Here is a 17,769-nt window from a genome sequence, read left to right on the forward strand (position 1 = left end):
CAGGCCACTCGCTTCTTCTTCGTTCTCTTCTCTTCATCACACCATTTCTGCTTTTTATTTTTTTCTTTGTTCTGATTTACTGTGAACGAAGAGAAGAGAAACAATAATATACCATACTTGAACTGAAAAATGGTGCCCCTGGTGTCTTCAATTTGAAGCATAGTATAGATTGATGTGTATAAATTATTAAACTTATGCATGCTTCTGGGTTGTGTTTATATGAATCATATCTCGCATCATGATTATTTCATTGCCATTAATTTCTTTCATTTGAACTTGGAGATTGTCCTCGAAAATTTGTGCTCATATGTTTTTATGTCTTGATCCATTTCAACAACAAAGAGACTCTGCAGCTATATATGTTGCTGTGTAAGAAAGTATAAAGTTGTGTGTTTGACCTGAGAATGGAGAGGAGGCAAACAAAGAGCAGCTAGGTTTTGAAGGATTTGCAAACGAATGTGGTTGTCGGTCGATGAAGAAAACGAAGAGGAAGAAGCAAGGGGTCTGCAGCTGGGTTAAACGAAAAGAAAGAAGAAATCAAAAAGAAGAAAAAAAAATAGGAGCAGAAACGGTATCGTTTCAAAACGAATCAAAACAAAAAAAAATTAAGAGCCAAAACCGACGACCTATACTACCGTTTCGGGGTTTAACCTAGGATAAATATCAGCACTGTTGTGTATATATATAAGTCTTCCTTCACATATACAAAAACATTCCACGAGTCAAGTCAACGAATTGCCTGTTCATAGCTTTTTCAGTCATTCATCACACCAAGTATCATCCCATTTCTCTGTGGAAGTTGCGAATTGCAGCAAATGGAAACCTGGTTCATCATCCTCATCTCAATCTTCATTGCTGCCCTCCTCAAAGCTTTCATCATCAACCTTCTCTTCACGAGCAAAAATAATAAGCTTCCCCCAGGCCCCTTTACTTTCCCCGTTATTGGCGCTCTCCCGTGGCTTGTGAAATCTCCCTTAGAGGTAGAACAAATCCTCAGAAAGCTTCATGCCAAGTTTGGCCCCATCGTCACTATCCCTTCCGGCCATTGCCCCGCTATCTTCATCGCCGATCGCGCACTTGCCCACAAGGCCTTAGTCCAGAACGGCGCTGTCTTTGCTGACCGACCGCCAGCTCTCCCAGTCCTCAAAACCATTACCAAAGACCAGCGGAACATCTCTACAGGTTTTTACGGCCCCACGTGGCGGCTCTTCCGCCGGAATCTCACTTCAGAAATCCTCCACCCTTCGCGTGCGGGAACCTACAAGCGCGCCCGCAAATGGGTTCTGGAAGTTCTCTTGGACCGCCTCAAGTCAGAGTCCACGAGCGGCGGCGGTGATGATCATCCGATTCCGGTTAGCGTTAATGATCATCTTCAGTATGCTATGTTCTGCTTGTTAGTGCTCATGTGTTTCGGCGACAAGCTCGACCACGACCAAATCAAATTAATTGAGAATGTTCAGCGTCGTAGGTTGCAGGCTTTCGCCAGATTCAGATTATTAGACTTCTGTCCAACGTTAACAAAAAATTTTCTTCGTAAGAAGTGGGAGGAATTATTTCGGTCCCTTAAAGATCAAGAGAACACACTGTTTCCTTTGATAAGAGCAAGAAAGAAGGCCAGGGAAGAGTGGTTATCAAAGAAAGCTAATCATCAACATCATGCGGATGTGGAGGAGTATGTGCTGTCTTATGTCGATACCCTGTTCGATTTGCGGCTTCCGGATCATAAGAACAGGAAGCTTAATGAAGAGGAGATATATACTTTGTGCTCTGAATTTCTTACCGCCGGCACCGACACCACGTCGGCTGCACTGCAGTGGATCATGGCCAATATGGTTAAATACCCACGTGTTCAAGAGAAGCTTTACATGGAGATCAAAGGAGTCGTTGGAAACGGAGAGGAAGAAGATGAGGTGAAAGAAGAGAAGCTGCAGAACATCCCTTATCTGAAAGCGGTTGTTTTGGAGGGATTGAGAAGGCATCCTCCGGGGCATTTCCTGTTGCCGCACGCCGTGACAGAAGACTTCACCCTGGACGGATATTTGATACCCAAAAATGCAACCATCAACTTCATGGTAGCCGAAATGGGATTGGACCCGAAGGTCTGGGAGGATCCGATGGCTTTCCAGCCTGAGAGATTTTTGAGTGATGAGAATGGACGGGTTGAAGATTTCGATATAACGGGGAGTAAGGAAATTAAGATGATGCCATTTGGTGCTGGGAGGAGGATTTGTCCGGGTCTCGGTTTCTCTATCCTTCATTTGGAGTATTTTGTGGCCAATTTGGTTTGGTGTTTTGACTGGAAGGCTGTGGATGGAGATGAAATTGATTTTTCAGAGAAGCAAGAGTTATCTACTATGATGAAAAATCCATTACGGGCTCGTATTTCTCCAAGAATTAGATGCAAGAAAGTTGATGTTCTGTAAATTGTTGTTGATGTCTGTTCTAAATTATTAATTGTACTTGCTTACTGCAACATAACTCGACTGAATATGAATGTGGTCATTCAAAATTTATTCGAGTAATAATAATAAAGTTTAATTACTTGGATTTTTCATCACCATAACAAGAAAATGCCTGTACCATATTTACCATAAATTTGCTAAAAAAAAAATTGTAATATATATACAGAGGATATGATGAGTTATTGTATCTATAAATACCCAGTTGAAATCAAAGTATACCCCTCGAGTTTGCTAGTCGCACTTTGCAAATCAGTCCAGCCCAGATTTCTATAGGGATAGAAACGGAAATATAAAATTATAAGAAAGCTAAGGGTAAAATTGGAACAAAACTCATCAACATAATACCGAGAACGAAATCCGAATCCACAGCAAATACAAAATTCAAATTTTGAAAATCTTTTGCCGCAGAGAGTGAGAGGGGGAGAGGGATAGAGAGAGATGGCAACGACGTCGTCAAAGAACAACATGAAGGGTTTCTACAGGCAGAAGAAGAAAACCGGAGGAATTACGAAGAAGACTTCAAACAAGAAGACGCCTAAAATCTCGGCCACTTTCGGCTCCGATGTTACCCAACCGACGGCCCTGATTTCTCACGGCTCCCTCGATCTTAAAGGTCCTTTTTCTCGGGGAAAAAAAATTCCTCTCTCTTTATTTATTCTTTGAAAATTTTAATTAAGGGTTTTAATTTGATTTGTGGGGTGTGTTCGTTGTTGATTGCTGGTAAAGCTCGGGGCTTTTATGTTTTAGGGTTTTTTTTTAAAGAATCTGTGTTTGTTAGTGCTTGAGATGTCAGCAAAAGCACTTTCAAATTGTTGGAAGTGCTTTTGTACTAAATTGGTAATGTTTGGTTGAAGTGCTTTTTCAGGATAAGGACCTATTGGAGCAGTACTTGATGTTTGTTTTTCACGAAACAGTAGCTTAATAACTTACAAATTACTTGTGTTTTCTAAGGAGTGCTTTCGAGCTCTGAAGCACTTTTTAGAAAAGCACTCCAAGGAAATCGTTATCCCATTGCCATTGGATTGAGTACTCTGTTGACTATTAATGAAAACTATCTCATCCTCAACTAGTGATTTTGAATGATTAAAACGCACTTATAATTGCATTTTGTTCTGTGTCAGAGTCAGATCAGAAATCATATCTTTCAGACTTGTCATGTTATGAATTAGAAATTCTTGTTAGTTTTCTTTGCTTCATGTTGAATGGTGGAGAGGCAATTCGGCTGCTGCCCTGTAACGTGGCTTAAAGTGACTTCAGGAAACGAAATCAGAACTCTAAATTCATATGTGTGACATGTAATCAATGTTATGGAGTAGATAAAATGATTACATGACTAAAGAGTTTTGGTGCTTTGCATCTTTAATGAAATTTGGTGGTTTTCTTCGTAATTTTCCTGTATTTCTTACATTCTTGTCATTTGAATGCTGCAGGAGATTATGATGACAATGAGGAAGTCTTGAGGCAGTTTGATATGAACATGGCCTATGGACCATGCATAGGGATGAGCAGACTGGCTCGATGGGAGCGTGCCTATCGTCTAGGCCTGAACCCTCCCAAAGAAATTGAGGTACTGTTGAAAACCAGAAAGGTTCAAGCTGAGTGCTTGTGGGAAGACCGTGTTTAGAAAGTGTCTGTTCTGTAACTCAGAAACCTCATGTATGCTAGTTTTACTTTCGGATGAATGTGCAGCCTCTGGCTGGCTGCAGCTTAGCTGCTGTTTTGTATGCTCTGATAAAAGTTGGAAGCCTTTGCTAATTTGAATCGAGAGTAGCTTTTGGTTGATGGCTACTTTGGCTATGGGATTGTTATTTTGAATCACCTCTTGTATAAAATTGATCATACCATATCAGTAAAAAATGCTTTGATCTAACCATTACAATCTCCATTTTGACGAACATTACAAAAAAATGCTTACACACTACCACTGTAATCCCTTATGATCATTGACGTGCGAAATCAAAGATATAAAAAAAAAATTACAAATACGTTATAGATGTAAAAAAAAAAAAAAAATTACAAGACCATCTAATCTACGTAACAGACTTTTGAAATGTTTCTATGGTCGCTTCTATTCTCTTTTCTTTGTGGTTTTAGATTTCACATCATCAGGCATAAAATATGACCAATACAGTGGCAAGATCGTGCACACTGCTTGAATTATAAGAGCAAGGGGAAGCCCAGAAAAATCATCTCCTGTAACTCCAGTGTAAGAAGCAAGTGCAACACCAAGATATCCGCTTACGATGAATGCAAGGGCTACAGCAGACATGACAAATGCCATTATGGACCCTTCACATCCTGGCGGGCAGACCTGTGCAATGTAAACACTGAACGGAAGAATCTTAAAAAAGAACATAACCTCCAACAGGCTGGAGAATATCATGACATATAATGAGTCTGGAACCCCCATCTCTCGATAAACCCCTTTCACAAATAAGACGTCCGAAATCATGAAGACTGCCATCATTGCTTGAATGGCTGAAATGAGTTTTCTAGGAGAGACCGACTTTAAGCCACTATTGTAGATGACACCCCACAAAAGCATTGCTGCCTGGCCAAATACCTTGGAAATCCCTAGTACTGATGATCGGATTTTCAAGTTCTGTGTCTGATAAAAGAACATGGTTCCTGTCAGAACTGGTATAATGGAATAAGATGCTGCAAACCAAGCAACTGAGTACATGATCTCAGGTTTTCGCAATGCAGCTGAGAGTTCTGAAAGCTGTGCTCGAATCCCAACATTTGATTGACTTTTGGGAAGCTTAAGAGCGCTTTCACGAACAGTAATAGTTATAAAGAATTGGAGCACAACGAGAAGCCCAAAAAACAGGAACATAGACGGGGGAGAGAATCTATCGATGGCAAAACCAACCAATAGGTTCCCTAGGACTCCACCCATGGAGGAAGACATCCAAACAAATGACTGGAGTTCACCTGAAGATGATTGAGCTTTCTTAGATGAGGTCATGGGTTGTTTGGCCGTCTCTGCGACAAGGGCATCATTTGCAACTTCTGCTATTGAGGCACCTAGATTACTGAGGAGAAGAAATAGAGACATGGTGAAGATTGAGATGCTTGATTGTGAAAGGATTGCTATAGCTAACCATGATACTGCCTGTAAGAAAGCTGCAACAATAGATAAAAAATAATAATTTAAAGACGGTATAAAATTGAAACACTTTGGAAAAAGTACAACAAAAGATGAAACAGCTTGATCAAATTAGAGGAGATCTTTGATGTACAGATCGTAACAGTGTACTTTTAATTTTTTTGCAAGATATCACCAATTTAAAATAAAAACGCCTCATTTCTTGCTTTTTAACCAATAGCTACCAGAACTATCATAGAAGCATGACCATTTCCCCTACCGCAAATTTAAGTCAGCTTGTGAAGTTACTGCCTCCACAGTTTGAAAATAGATATTGAAATTGACAGCAAAATATATTGCTGCTTCTATTCCCAGAAACATGAAAAATCACCATCCTACCTCCTATGTCCTGGAAGCTTTCATTATCATAATACTTTAAAAAAAAAAAAATCACTCTCTTGATGCTCAACCAGCAAAACTACTGTTCTTGGAAAGAATTTCTAATAAACTACTTACCGTTTCTAGGGGTCAAACAGAAGTCCGATGAAAATGAATGGCTAATAAACTATTTACCATTTCCTGGGGTCAAACAGAAGTCCCAAGAAGTCAATTTCAACAAACGCCAAAAGGAGACCATGTGAGAGTTTCCGAGTAGTATATTTAAAAATATATAATACTATCAAGTTAAGAATTCATTCAATGTTTCCACAGAAAGTTTAAGTTGGCTTCTCATTAGAAAACTAGAAATGGTACAAAGAGAAAAGTGCACCTGCGCACACACACACCCCCACAAAGTATTCCACTTTCAAGTTCAAGTGAGGACCATAAGCCTTGCTTCACTGAAAATACTATTTAAAGCAAGCCAATCTTTTCTTACATGACTGTATTATATTATTCCTCTTAATGACTGGAAAAAGAAAAATTTAACTCTCCATAAGCATAAAAACAAAAGAGGGTAACCTATAGAGAGCTAAATCTCTTTGCCTTTTGCTTTAGGTCCCAGATTCTGAAAAGTGAAAATAATAATAATTGAAAGGCAAGCAGACGGACCGACCTTGAAGGCATTTTTGGATCAATTTATTCTCTTGTCATTTCTTTTTCTTTCTTTATTTTTATTTTATAGAAGGGGAAAAAAAGAAGAGCGCAAAAGAAAATGATTCCGAATACAGAAATTGGTAATACTAATTTACAATTACACACTCTACAAATAACACTATCTTGCTAAAACTTCTCTCACCAAATATAAGTAATAAAAAGGAAACACTTCGCAAAAATCTCAAATTGCAAAAGCACACTTAATCATTTAATCATATTCCAATCTAGAGTTATTATCCTCTCCAGTCTTCCCTCCGCACAGACCAGCAATTCTCTGTACAAGAAATTGCTATAAGACAAAACATTTGTTCAAACTCTATCTACAAAGAGTTGCATAATCAATATATTTGGGATTTCACAATTTATTCACTTATTAATTTTGTCCTTTTAGCAACTCTATGTTGAAACCGTCGATAAATGAATACAAATTATTTGTATTCTAATATATTATTTAGTTTTAATAAGAGAAGAACTCCAGAAACTTCATGTACGGACATAACAATTCACAGCTCGGAGTCGCAACTAAATCCCAGTAACACGAAATTTAAATTTACAAAAACAAAAGATAAGAAGTGAAATTGAAGAAAGAGAGTTTCATTTAGGCTTTTGAGCTTACCGCCAATGGCGATGTAAGGGACGCGGTGCTGTCCGGAGATGTAAACAGCATCAGAAACGACGCCGTAGAGGGGCTTACCGACCATGGGGAGATTAGCGGAGTTTTGCAAGAGCTGAAGAGTTGAGGGGTCCACATTGAGACTGTCTTTCAAGAAAAAGTTAACAGCCATCCATGGGAAGCAACGGAATCCCTGGACCCAGAACCCGAGCCCGAGCAAGCTCCGGATCGGATTTGAGGTCCGATCCAATGATGATGCAACCATTTTTCTATTTTTTTTTTTTATTTTTTTTTTTTAAATGATTGCAAAGGAGGAGAATGCAAAGTGGGAGGAGGAGATGAGTTGAGTGAGTGAAATTTAATGCAAACTTCGGTGTGCTTTTTATTGCTGAACGTAAGCTTTTGGGTTCAGGCATTAAAACGATTCGTTTTTATGAGGTGCCAAAGCTTGCCATGCCAGGTGGTTATTTTATTGACACGTGGGTTTCACTTTATTTTCCTTTTTTTTTATGTTCTTTTTTAAAGATTTATTTTTTTAATGATTCTTCTTTTGACTTTACACAAAATAAAATAATACAAAAAGGTTTTACGAAAAAAATCCTATTTTCATTTTATAATTATTTGTAGTTACAAGTTAACATTTTTAGATATTTCTATATTTTTCTTATAAGTAATTTTCAATTTTTATTGATTTTTCTTTATCATCTAACGATAATTAAGATACTATAATCAAACTCTTTTACGCACTTGATATTTTTTTAGATATAATAAATGCTCAAATGGTTAAATTGCTGAGAGGAAATCATATAGATTGTTGTAAAACTTTTTTTTTGGGGGGGGGGGGGGAATTTGTACTTTAGAAAAACTTCAAGTCTCTAATTTCAAAAGTTAGAAACAGCTCTAATTATTCTATTCAAATTAATTATATCAAATTAATTTCCTTTCCACACTATTAAAAATAGTGAGATAAGATAATAATATAATTTCAATATGCCTATATAAGAAATGGATTTTCCTTTTTTCCAAGGGCCGTGCCAAATTGCTCTAAGCGATTCTACCCTTTACAGAAGAGACATCAAAGCCGAGGACATTACTGTAATAATGGGAACTATTGCTTCCGGGCTGGGAAAAGGTACATATAGTAAGTAGATAAGTAGAATGACCAGGAGAAGAGAGGAACGAAAAAAAAAAAAAAAAGAGATAAAAATGAGTGAAAAAAAAATTATTTAATTTTTATTATTTAGTTCAATAAAAAATTTATTTTTCTTCCATTATTTCTTTCCTCTTTCCTCCGATCTTCTCCTCTCCTCTCTTTATATTTTTATATTTTTTCAATCCAAACATGCCATTTTTTTTTTCCTTCTTTCTGAATGAAATGTATTGAGTTGATTCCAAACTTGAGAATCGAGCAGTGTAATAAATGCAAAGGAGCGGGGGGATATTCCTTTCCTTAGCATGAAGATCATGGAATATCCTGTTGCAGTTTTACAGTAAAATAATTCAAAGGTCTGATCTGGACAGCACAACAATGAGATTTATCACCTCAATTTTCCAAATGGAGAACAGGATATTGCCAATTGGCTGCAGCAAATTCAGTGTGTCAAGCAAGTAAAGGACATCTTTTCTTTTGGATACAAGACAAATGACTTTGCTGAGAGTGAAAGAGAAGTGTGATGGACAGATGCAATCATCTGAATCCCCATATGGGTCGTTTTCTTTAAAAAAGTGAGGTCAGATTCTTCTCCTAACAAGGAGCACATGTCACGGCCCTGCTGATGCATTATATTATGCAGCAAATATGTCAGGGATGGCAATGGAGAGTGGAGGAAAATGGTGGGGACCAATCTCTCCGTATTTATTTTTGATATTTTACGTACGTGTCTTTGTCTTTTTTATTCCCGTCATAATTATTTGAGAGAATTTTTATTCTCTTCCCGAATAATAACAGAAATTTTCGAGGGTCTCCGATCTTCGAATAACTAATATTTTTTTATTTTTGATTTTAAGTTAATCATATTAAAATAAAAAATTCAAATAAAAATAAAATTTGAATTATATCTTATATTAATATCCATTACAAAAGTCACATATATTAAATTAGTAAGTAACGCAACATATAAGGGATACAAACTTCTTTTACAAACTATCGTGAATAAATTAATAGTCTAATACAAAATTGTTACAAATAAAATCGAATTTAGATTCAAAATTAACTTTTTCAATGATGGCATGAGCACTTTATAAATGTGGACTAGTCCCTTTATAAACACAATTGTTAAATCGGAACAAATCAAGAGCAAATATTAGATTAAATTAGATTAGATTAGATTAGATATTAAAATTGTGATTAGATTATATTAGATTAGATATTAAAATTGTGATTCACTGTGGGCAATTATAACATCTAAAAATAAATAAAAAATAGATTTAAGTTTAAAATATTTAATGAATATTAAAATTAAAACAAACTTTTTGAGCTAATAAAATTTACTTGGTTTTTTTAATGTGCTAAATAAAAATTTAGAACTTTAATTAATTAATTAGGCCTAAAAATTTAATAATATAAATATTTTAATATTTGTTATTTTTACCAATATTTATAATTTTACAATTTAAATTTTATTATTTATTTACTAGTAATTTTAAAAAATAAAAATAAAATTTAAAATTAAAATGGGAAAATGGGTAGGGAATGGGAATTCTACCTCATCCCCGTCTCCTCTCCGAATAAGAAATTGAATAAAAAAATTTCCTCGTCCCTTTCCCAAATAAGAAATTGGGTATGAAATTATCCTCATACCCTCCCCGAATAAGAAAAATCCCCGAGGGTACCCGTCCCCGTGAGAATTTTTGCCATCCCTAAAATATGTTATGTGGCACAACAAGAAGATGCCATGTTATATATATTGCAATCAATTTGTTTGTATCTAGGGAGATTGTTATACTTGAGGAAATCCAAATTCTATAATGCTTTGTGTATAAAAATGTAAATTGCACATGATGAGGCTAATTTCATGATGTATGGAAAGCTGGGGAATCAACCAGACGTTTCAATTACAGTTAATACTAGAAAGATTATTTAACAAATACAAATAATGCTGACATAATCATTTTAAAGAAGAGGAGCAGGTAGAAAATTAAATGAACAGGTGGAACTTAGGCAGCTTAGAAAATTCTCCATTACAATAAAGGCTTACAAATAGGACTGTCCTGGTAAATAACTTGAAACTAGAGTCAACTTGCATTATTCAAGAAGAAACTATATTCACTCTTAAGAAGCCCCATTATTCTGCTTCGTTTAATCTGATCTTTGTGATCAAATTGCCCACCGAACCAAATTAGAATGAGATAAGGTAGCAAAAATGGCTACCAGGAAAGCATACAGTCAAAAAATTTCATTTCCTCGCTAATTTGTAAATGAATATTCAAAAGAAAATACAACTAGAAATTACACACAGAAACCTGTAATGCACAGCAATCATAGTAGGTATTTCTCCACAACGGTCCGGCCAAACTTCTCTTCAACATCCTTTGGAGTTTCGATCTGGAAAATGAAAAGTGAAAACAGTCAACATGAAATTCAGAAAACAGAAAGAGAGGGCATACACCCAGCGGATTAGGCCACTTACTGCATTGAGAGCTTTGAAAAGAGCCTTAACAGTGTTATGAGGATTCCTTGAGCCGACAACCTAAAAAGAGTTGAGTTTCCAATGGGTTTATGGATTGTTAAGGAACCTAAGAAACCACCTTAATAACACATACTCAGTTGGGGCAGCCCATTACCTTAGATTTGACATTTTTGAAACCAGCTAAATGCAAAATTGTCTGGACAGTTCTCCCAGCTTTCATACCCGTAGCAGTTGGTGCAGGCCATAAATACACCTATATTAATACCCAATTACAAACAAAGATTTTTTATTAAAAAAAGAGCCAAAAAAAAAATGTTGGACTGAAGCTGAAAGATTTCACTCAAGGAGACATGGGAGTTATTCCCCAATAACCTTAGTTTTCTTGTATGATGTTTGTATTGCATGTGCAATCGTATGCTCCTCGTGTCGTTCCACGTAGTGAAGATTCTGAAAGCATTTCTCATACGCCTGATTTTGGTTTAAATAAAGTCAGTGGATGACAGGCAGACAAACACATTATGATGGTCCGGCATTAAGGAAACTGAACATACTAACACACACATTCCACAAGGGGTGTAGACGAACTACAATGTCATAATGAATAAGATGGGAATTATCACTTAATTTCATGCTATGACATGCCCCAAAACAATCAAATACTAGGAAAAAAATAAAATAATAAATAAGGAAACAAAATCCCTCTCACATGGTTGAGAATCAGTACATTTTGCAATTCAGGCACAACTTTTGGAGAGTCAGAAGGCAATCAAGAAATAGATAATCTTAAAGTCAGTACAGATAAATGAGAATATAGAAGAGAGTCAAATCGCTTTAGGCATGACTCTGATCAGTACACAATTTATAGACAATTTTGTGATTTTTTCCTGTCCTTGTTTTCAAGAACTTCTCATTCAGTACTTTCCTATTTTAATAAGAGTTTCTTTGTTTCCTAGAGGGGAAGGAAGAGAGAGGATACTAACCAAACCAATCATAGAGAAGTTTGAAATTACACAAAATTAAAAATCTAAAATAGACCCACATCATGAATAAGTTTTTAAAAATCTAAAATAGACCCACATCATGAATAAGTTTTTAAAAATCTAAAATAGACCCACATTAATGAATATGTTTTATACAAAATAGCTGATATCAATACCCTAGCCCACATACTTTATACAAAATAGTCCATACAGAAATTAGATGCAACTCACATGAAGAAAAGTCCCTTAAAGAAAATAAAATATTAGCAAATTCTCTACTTCTTTTTGTCATCTTTTCTCATTCTTTCTTCCATGTATGAAGTATAAAAAAATTTATTTTCAAAATCATACTCATTAACAACCAAGGAATAAGAAAATAAAAGCACTACCAAGTTACCTTCTGAAGAGCAATAGGGACTGCTGGGCCTTTGGCTTTTGCAAAACCAACAACACCATGATAGTTCCCACAAGCTAACATGGCAGTGTATTTGACCACTTGCCCACCCTAGAGCATAAAAGACAAAAAAAAAAAACTCAATAATGATTGTATAGAGATTATATAGAGATTATTCTAAAATCAATGGTTAAAGATCAACTGATAATACCTTTGTAACTTTACATGTTCTGTTCACGTCTATCAATTTAACATCAAACCCCTGCCATTATTTATTAACAAGTTAGTAGACAACATAGAAATGATTGAAAGATGAAAATCATGTGCACAAATACAAAAACAAGGACTATAGGTATTTGAAATAAGACAGTGAAGGATTAAAAGTAAAGTACAAGACACACAAGATAATGGAAAAGACAAGGTAACAGAAATATTGATAACTAGAAATCCACCTAACTCTTCCAGGAAACTATTTCATAAACTGCAACCAAACATAAGTCTTAGCTTCCAAGTAGAGAGAACAGCTTCAGTATTAGAACCATTAATCACAATCCATCTATTGCTCAGAACGATGTGCTGGCCTTGATATTTCAAGGAATTACATGCCACCCACAAACCATTCAAAAAGTCAACATGCAGGATGAAGAAGCATTGCAACTACAAAAATATTAAGTTAAAAATCTGATTGTCTCTCAACGCACCCTCAAAGAAAAGGTTAGTCCAGAAAAACAAAATCCCAAAATTGAGAGAAAATTTTCTTAAAATAATTTTAACATAAGGTTCGTGAATGCATCTTGACCTGCAACTTTTCCAACTGGACAATTTCTCTTTTACAAACATTTTATGGAATAGATCCTACAAGGATTATCTTGTATTTACAGCAAAGCCAAATACAACAATAGATAACTTTATACTATAGAGCACCGTACATTAAGTCTCATCAAGTTTATTGTTGTCCGTCAAATAAATGTAAGGACCACAGAAAGATTAAGGTCAAAATGACCATAAATCACAAGTTGCATGCTTCCGGGAGAACATCATAGGTCTCAAACGAGTTCCAGCCGTCCAAAAATATAATTTATAGAAGTTGTCCGAAATGTTCATCCTAAAGAAGGTGTATTACAACTCCAAATGGAGAAAAGAGGACTCCCATACCATAAACCATTTAATAAAACAAAAAGGTTGCATGACTAATCCGACATTGTCTTGTTATTATTTTCCACTATCAGCAGATTACAATTTATGATTAGTACTATTGATGTCGTCTTTTAAAAGGTACTTTATGCTGATTGGTCATGAATTATTTAAATATTTCTTAGTCGTCATTCAATACCACATTGATAATGAAACCTTGCAACATTCGATGAATGAAACACATCAACTAAATTTCCAAACTTCATGAATACTTTCTGTTCCACGCAACAACTTGTTGGAAGTAAAGGACAAAAGAAGGAAAACAGAAGAAAAGATACAAATAGAAGTGTAGTTCAAGGGCTGCAGATTAGATAGTTATTTTTCCTAAAGAAATAAAGGAAGCATTCATTTATCCTTGAATTAATATATTAAAGGATAATCTTGGCCCTAAGTTATATATAATATTGTTTGCTAACAAAAGAAATCAAGGAGAATGATGTTGGAACTTACTTTCCTATAAAGAGGCCTTCTTTTCTTCTCTGTCAAAGCATTTCTCTCCTCTGCGAGATCTCGGATCTCCTCCTCTAGAAGCTTTCCTTTTTTACCAAATGTGTGATCCAACTCTGCTAGCTTCTCTTCAAGTTTCTTGTCTATGGCATTGAGCCTCTCTAACAATATATCATCTCTCTCTTTCATATCATCGAACTCCTCTTCATCGTCATCATCAACTCCCCCTTGTAACAGTCGCTTCTCTTCATCCATTTCGGCATTTTCTACAGCATCAACATTGGGTCCTGCTTGCTCATGACGAATGACTCCATAATTAGTAGGATTATTAGGATCATACACTTCTTTCCACTCCACCAACCTCATAGCTCTATTAAGCTTCTGTTGAAGCATGAACTTATCTTTGCCTTCTGCTTCTTTCAGTCGATTCATCAACTCACCAATGACCCTATATTCATGGCGGAGAGGGAAATGTTTCTGCTCAAATTTGTCAATTTTGTTCATCCACTTAAAAGCTTCGTCCGGAGTCTCTGTGAAGACATTCAAAAGGAAAATCTCTCTTCATCTCACTGCTAAGCCACTAACTACTGATAGAATTATAAGTCAATATGTGTTGAATAATACACAGCAAAATTTCAACTCTAAAACCAAAAACAAAATGGGATTTTAATTCTACAAATACATACCATGTATTGCTAGCAAGAAAAAAGAAAATAACAGTTTCAAGTAATAACAAAGTTCACCTTCCAAAGTCAATCTTTTTTCCATTCAACACTTCTCTTAACCTACCAAATATTCAGACGCTGAAAACAACTTAAAACTCATTTTACAGAGAAAATTGAATATTGAAGCGAATATCTGTATACTTCAGAGTATTCAATTCACAAAAAGCTGACTTCATGTATTCTTGTTCACATTGTCGACAATTTACTATAATAAAAGATAAAACCATAAAAATTGCATAGTTAACAGCCAAGTAAACATTCCACAACATTCTCAGTCAATAAAAAACAAGCATCCAAATTCCAAAACACTGCATAAATATTACTAGGTAATTAAACAAAATTTAAATTCTTTATACACAATTTCTCAACAAATTTATATACCAGCCTCAGTGAAGTTCTGGAGCAGCTCCTTGTGTCTTTTGAATTTCTTCTGAAATACTTGAAACCTTTTATTCACAGCATCTCTAGAAAACCTTTCATCATCCTCATCGCTATCAGAATCAGTGGGTTCTTCATATAAGTTCAAGTCCCCGGTATCCTTCAACCTCTCTTTCTCAAGCTTCTCGATCAATGGTCCAACGCCCATGTAATCCTCCTCATCTTCTTGATCAATGTCTTTTGTATCCAATCCTTGCCTCTTCCTCGCTTCTCTCTCTCTCCCCTTTTCGCGCTCCACTTCAGCCAGCAGGTCTTGAGCTACTCTAGAATATGCAGAGCCTGTGGAGAAATGGCTTTTCAACAAAATTGAGGGCTTTGATGTTTGGTTGTAGCGAAAGTGTGAGAAAGTTGAAATTTTCCGAGAAAATGAGTAAATGGGTTTGGCGGAGTACTCTTGTGATGCATTTGGGAAATGGGTTCTTGGTGGCAAGGGGTTTGGGGGAGTTTGGTTGGTGAGAAAATGTGGGAAAGTTGAGATTTTCCGGGAAAATGAAAGTGGGGTTTTAGTAGGGTTTTTGAGGTTTTGGTTGAGTAGTAGACGAGACCATGAAAATGGTCGGGTTTTGTTGGTCATCGCTGCCAGTAGAGATGCTATTGATTCATTTGAGTGGATGAGAAGGAGAACTGAGTGAAAGGGGAAAAAATGAGAGAAAAACAGAGAGAAAATGAGAGAAAATTTTGAACTCACTAGGGTTTTAGACTGCTTGCCAGTGTGATGGCTGATGATGTTATTCGCTTGGATCCATATTCAGAATCTCAAAATGTAAGCCCATAAAAGTGGCCCAATCATGGTGAAAAGATAAAGAAAAGATTATTCCAGGGATTTATTAAACTAGTAGTCCCTTCAATTTACAAATAAACAACGAAGCGTATATAACTTTATAATACATTCAAATGCATCCAGTTCCACCAGAATAAATAAAATTTTACATAATTTGTTTTACATGATTGTTGTTTACAAATCACTTATACGTTTATTAATTAATAATTAAAATGGGATAGAATCGTAATGAAAAATAAAAATTAAAATTAATTTTTTATTTTAGTTGTAGGAATAAGAATAAGTTGTATTGTTATTAACGGAAAATGAAAGAATATTTATAAATTTTATTTTGTATCTCTTTGTCTCTTGTACTTGCAATGATCAAGTATACTAAATAGTTGGCCTTATTTATGAATAATGATAAATATCTTAAATTTTATATCAAAACAACTCTCCTAAATAATATGATATTTACAAATTAATTTATAATTTATTTAAAAATTGAATAAATAAATTATATTATTTCACCAATCAATTAATGAGTATCACATTATTTAAGATAATTTTAAAATATGCAGCACTACTTTATATCCTCCGTTTATGATCACTTCTATGTGACTCTCCGTTTGGTACAGCTTATTAAATAGAGCTTATAGCAGTAGAGCTTATACCAATAGAGTTTTTGAACAAAAAGTCATTTGATGTTTGATTGTCAATTAAAAAAATACTTTTAAACCATTAAAGTGTTTGGTTGTGTAAAATTAAAAGTGATTTTTTGTAATTAAATTACTAAAAATGATATGTATTCATAATTATATAACATGTAACAAAATACATCCAAGCTATTAATTAATAAGAAAAAATCAGTTCAATCATTTCTTTAATTTTCAAAATTAAAAATTACATAATTGGTATATTCTCTTAAACAAATAATACTATCTAAATTAAAATGATAATTAATAATATAACTGAAATGTTAACGGAACATGAGAAGTGTCGCATTACTTGGTATCCTCCTCACCAAAAATGTTGGCTATGACTATGATCGGTCTCTCAAGTGTTGGTTATGTATTAGGGATTGCAAAATTAAAGTGCTAGTTATTTAAAAAAAAAAACATAAAGTGAAGTGGCGGTAGTAATATGTTTATATGGTGGCAACAATTTTCGTAGGATAGGTTTTATACAAAGGGTATTATGTAATTAATAAAATATGTTAAGGATATTTTTGATATTATATATTTTTTAGAAAAGCTCTCTAATCTCTACTCCCAAAAGCTCAAATTTTGGGCTTTTGCTAGTAGAGGTAAATTAACTTATTTAAGTTAAAAAAAACTCTACTAAAAAAAATCAAATACCATAAAAAATTTTAAAAAGTGCTTATGAGATTAAATAAGCACTTATATCTCTTAAATAAGTCATATCAAACAGGCACTTAGGCTCCGTTTGGTACATCTTATTAAATAGAGCTTATAACAGTAGAGCTTATACCAATAGTATTTTTGGATAAAAAGTCATTGGGTGTTTGGTTGTCAATAAAAAAGTACTTTTGAACCATTAAACTTTGTGATATTTTTTATATTATATATTTTTTAGAAAAACTCTCTAACCTCTACTTTTAAAAGCTCAAATTTTATATTTTTGTTAGTAGAGATAAATTAGCTTATTTAAACTAAAAAAACTCTATTAAAAAAATAACTAAATACCATAAAAATTTTTAAAAAGTGCTTATGGGATTAATTAAGCACTTATAGCTCTTAAATAAGCCATACCAAACAGGCACTTAACGGTCATTCGCGCAAAGGGACGAATTTAAAACAAATGATAAAAATGTGAACTTATTTGTTTTTTTAAGACTATATGGATAATTTGGCAATTTTACAACCCATGGAGAAATGTTGCGCTAGGGGCCGGGAGGAGCAAATTGAACCACTCTGGCGCTTC

General features: G+C 34.7%; 4 protein-coding genes across 4 annotated transcripts; 2 read left to right on the forward strand and 2 right to left on the reverse strand.

The window, feature by feature from the left end:
• The first annotated feature begins 703 nt into the window (after window positions 1-703).
• Window positions 704-2,478, forward strand: LOC18044582 (cytochrome P450 89A2). Its single transcript, XM_006437333.2, has one exon. The coding sequence runs from the start codon at window positions 816-818 to the stop codon at window positions 2,421-2,423; it is 1,608 nt and encodes a 535-aa protein (XP_006437396.1). The 5' UTR covers window positions 704-815; the 3' UTR covers window positions 2,424-2,478.
• A 335-nt stretch (window positions 2,479-2,813) lies between these two features.
• On the forward strand, window positions 2,814-4,259 carry LOC18044583. The gene is made up of 2 exons (XM_006437334.2): window positions 2,814-3,075; window positions 3,893-4,259. Exons 1-2 carry the CDS (start codon window positions 2,901-2,903, stop codon window positions 4,084-4,086), a joined length of 369 nt encoding a protein of 122 aa, XP_006437397.1. The 5' UTR covers window positions 2,814-2,900; the 3' UTR covers window positions 4,087-4,259.
• Window positions 4,260-4,325: 66 nt separating this feature from the next.
• On the reverse strand, window positions 4,326-7,640 carry LOC18044584 (probable folate-biopterin transporter 7). The gene is made up of 2 exons (XM_006437335.2): window positions 7,262-7,640; window positions 4,326-5,588 (listed from the first exon to the last, which is right to left on the reverse strand). The coding sequence occupies exons 1-2, from the start codon at window positions 7,521-7,523 to the stop codon at window positions 4,531-4,533; spliced, it is 1,320 nt and encodes a 439-aa protein (XP_006437398.1). The 5' UTR covers window positions 7,524-7,640; the 3' UTR covers window positions 4,326-4,530.
• A 2,774-nt stretch (window positions 7,641-10,414) lies between these two features.
• On the reverse strand, window positions 10,415-15,804 carry LOC18044585. Its single transcript, XM_006437336.2, has 8 exons — window positions 15,009-15,804; window positions 13,906-14,432; window positions 12,473-12,523; window positions 12,265-12,372; window positions 11,260-11,355; window positions 11,042-11,140; window positions 10,888-10,947; window positions 10,415-10,802 (listed from the first exon to the last, which is right to left on the reverse strand). Exons 1-8 carry the CDS (start codon window positions 15,637-15,639, stop codon window positions 10,737-10,739), a joined length of 1,638 nt encoding a protein of 545 aa, XP_006437399.1. The 5' UTR covers window positions 15,640-15,804; the 3' UTR covers window positions 10,415-10,736.
• Between the last annotated feature and the right edge of the window lie 1,965 nt (window positions 15,805-17,769).

The sequence above is a fragment of the Citrus clementina genome, unplaced genomic scaffold, assembly GCF_000493195.1.
Source record: "Citrus clementina cultivar Clemenules unplaced genomic scaffold, Citrus_clementina_v1.0 scaffold_4, whole genome shotgun sequence".
Taxonomy (NCBI): Eukaryota; Viridiplantae; Streptophyta; class Magnoliopsida; order Sapindales; family Rutaceae; genus Citrus; species Citrus x clementina.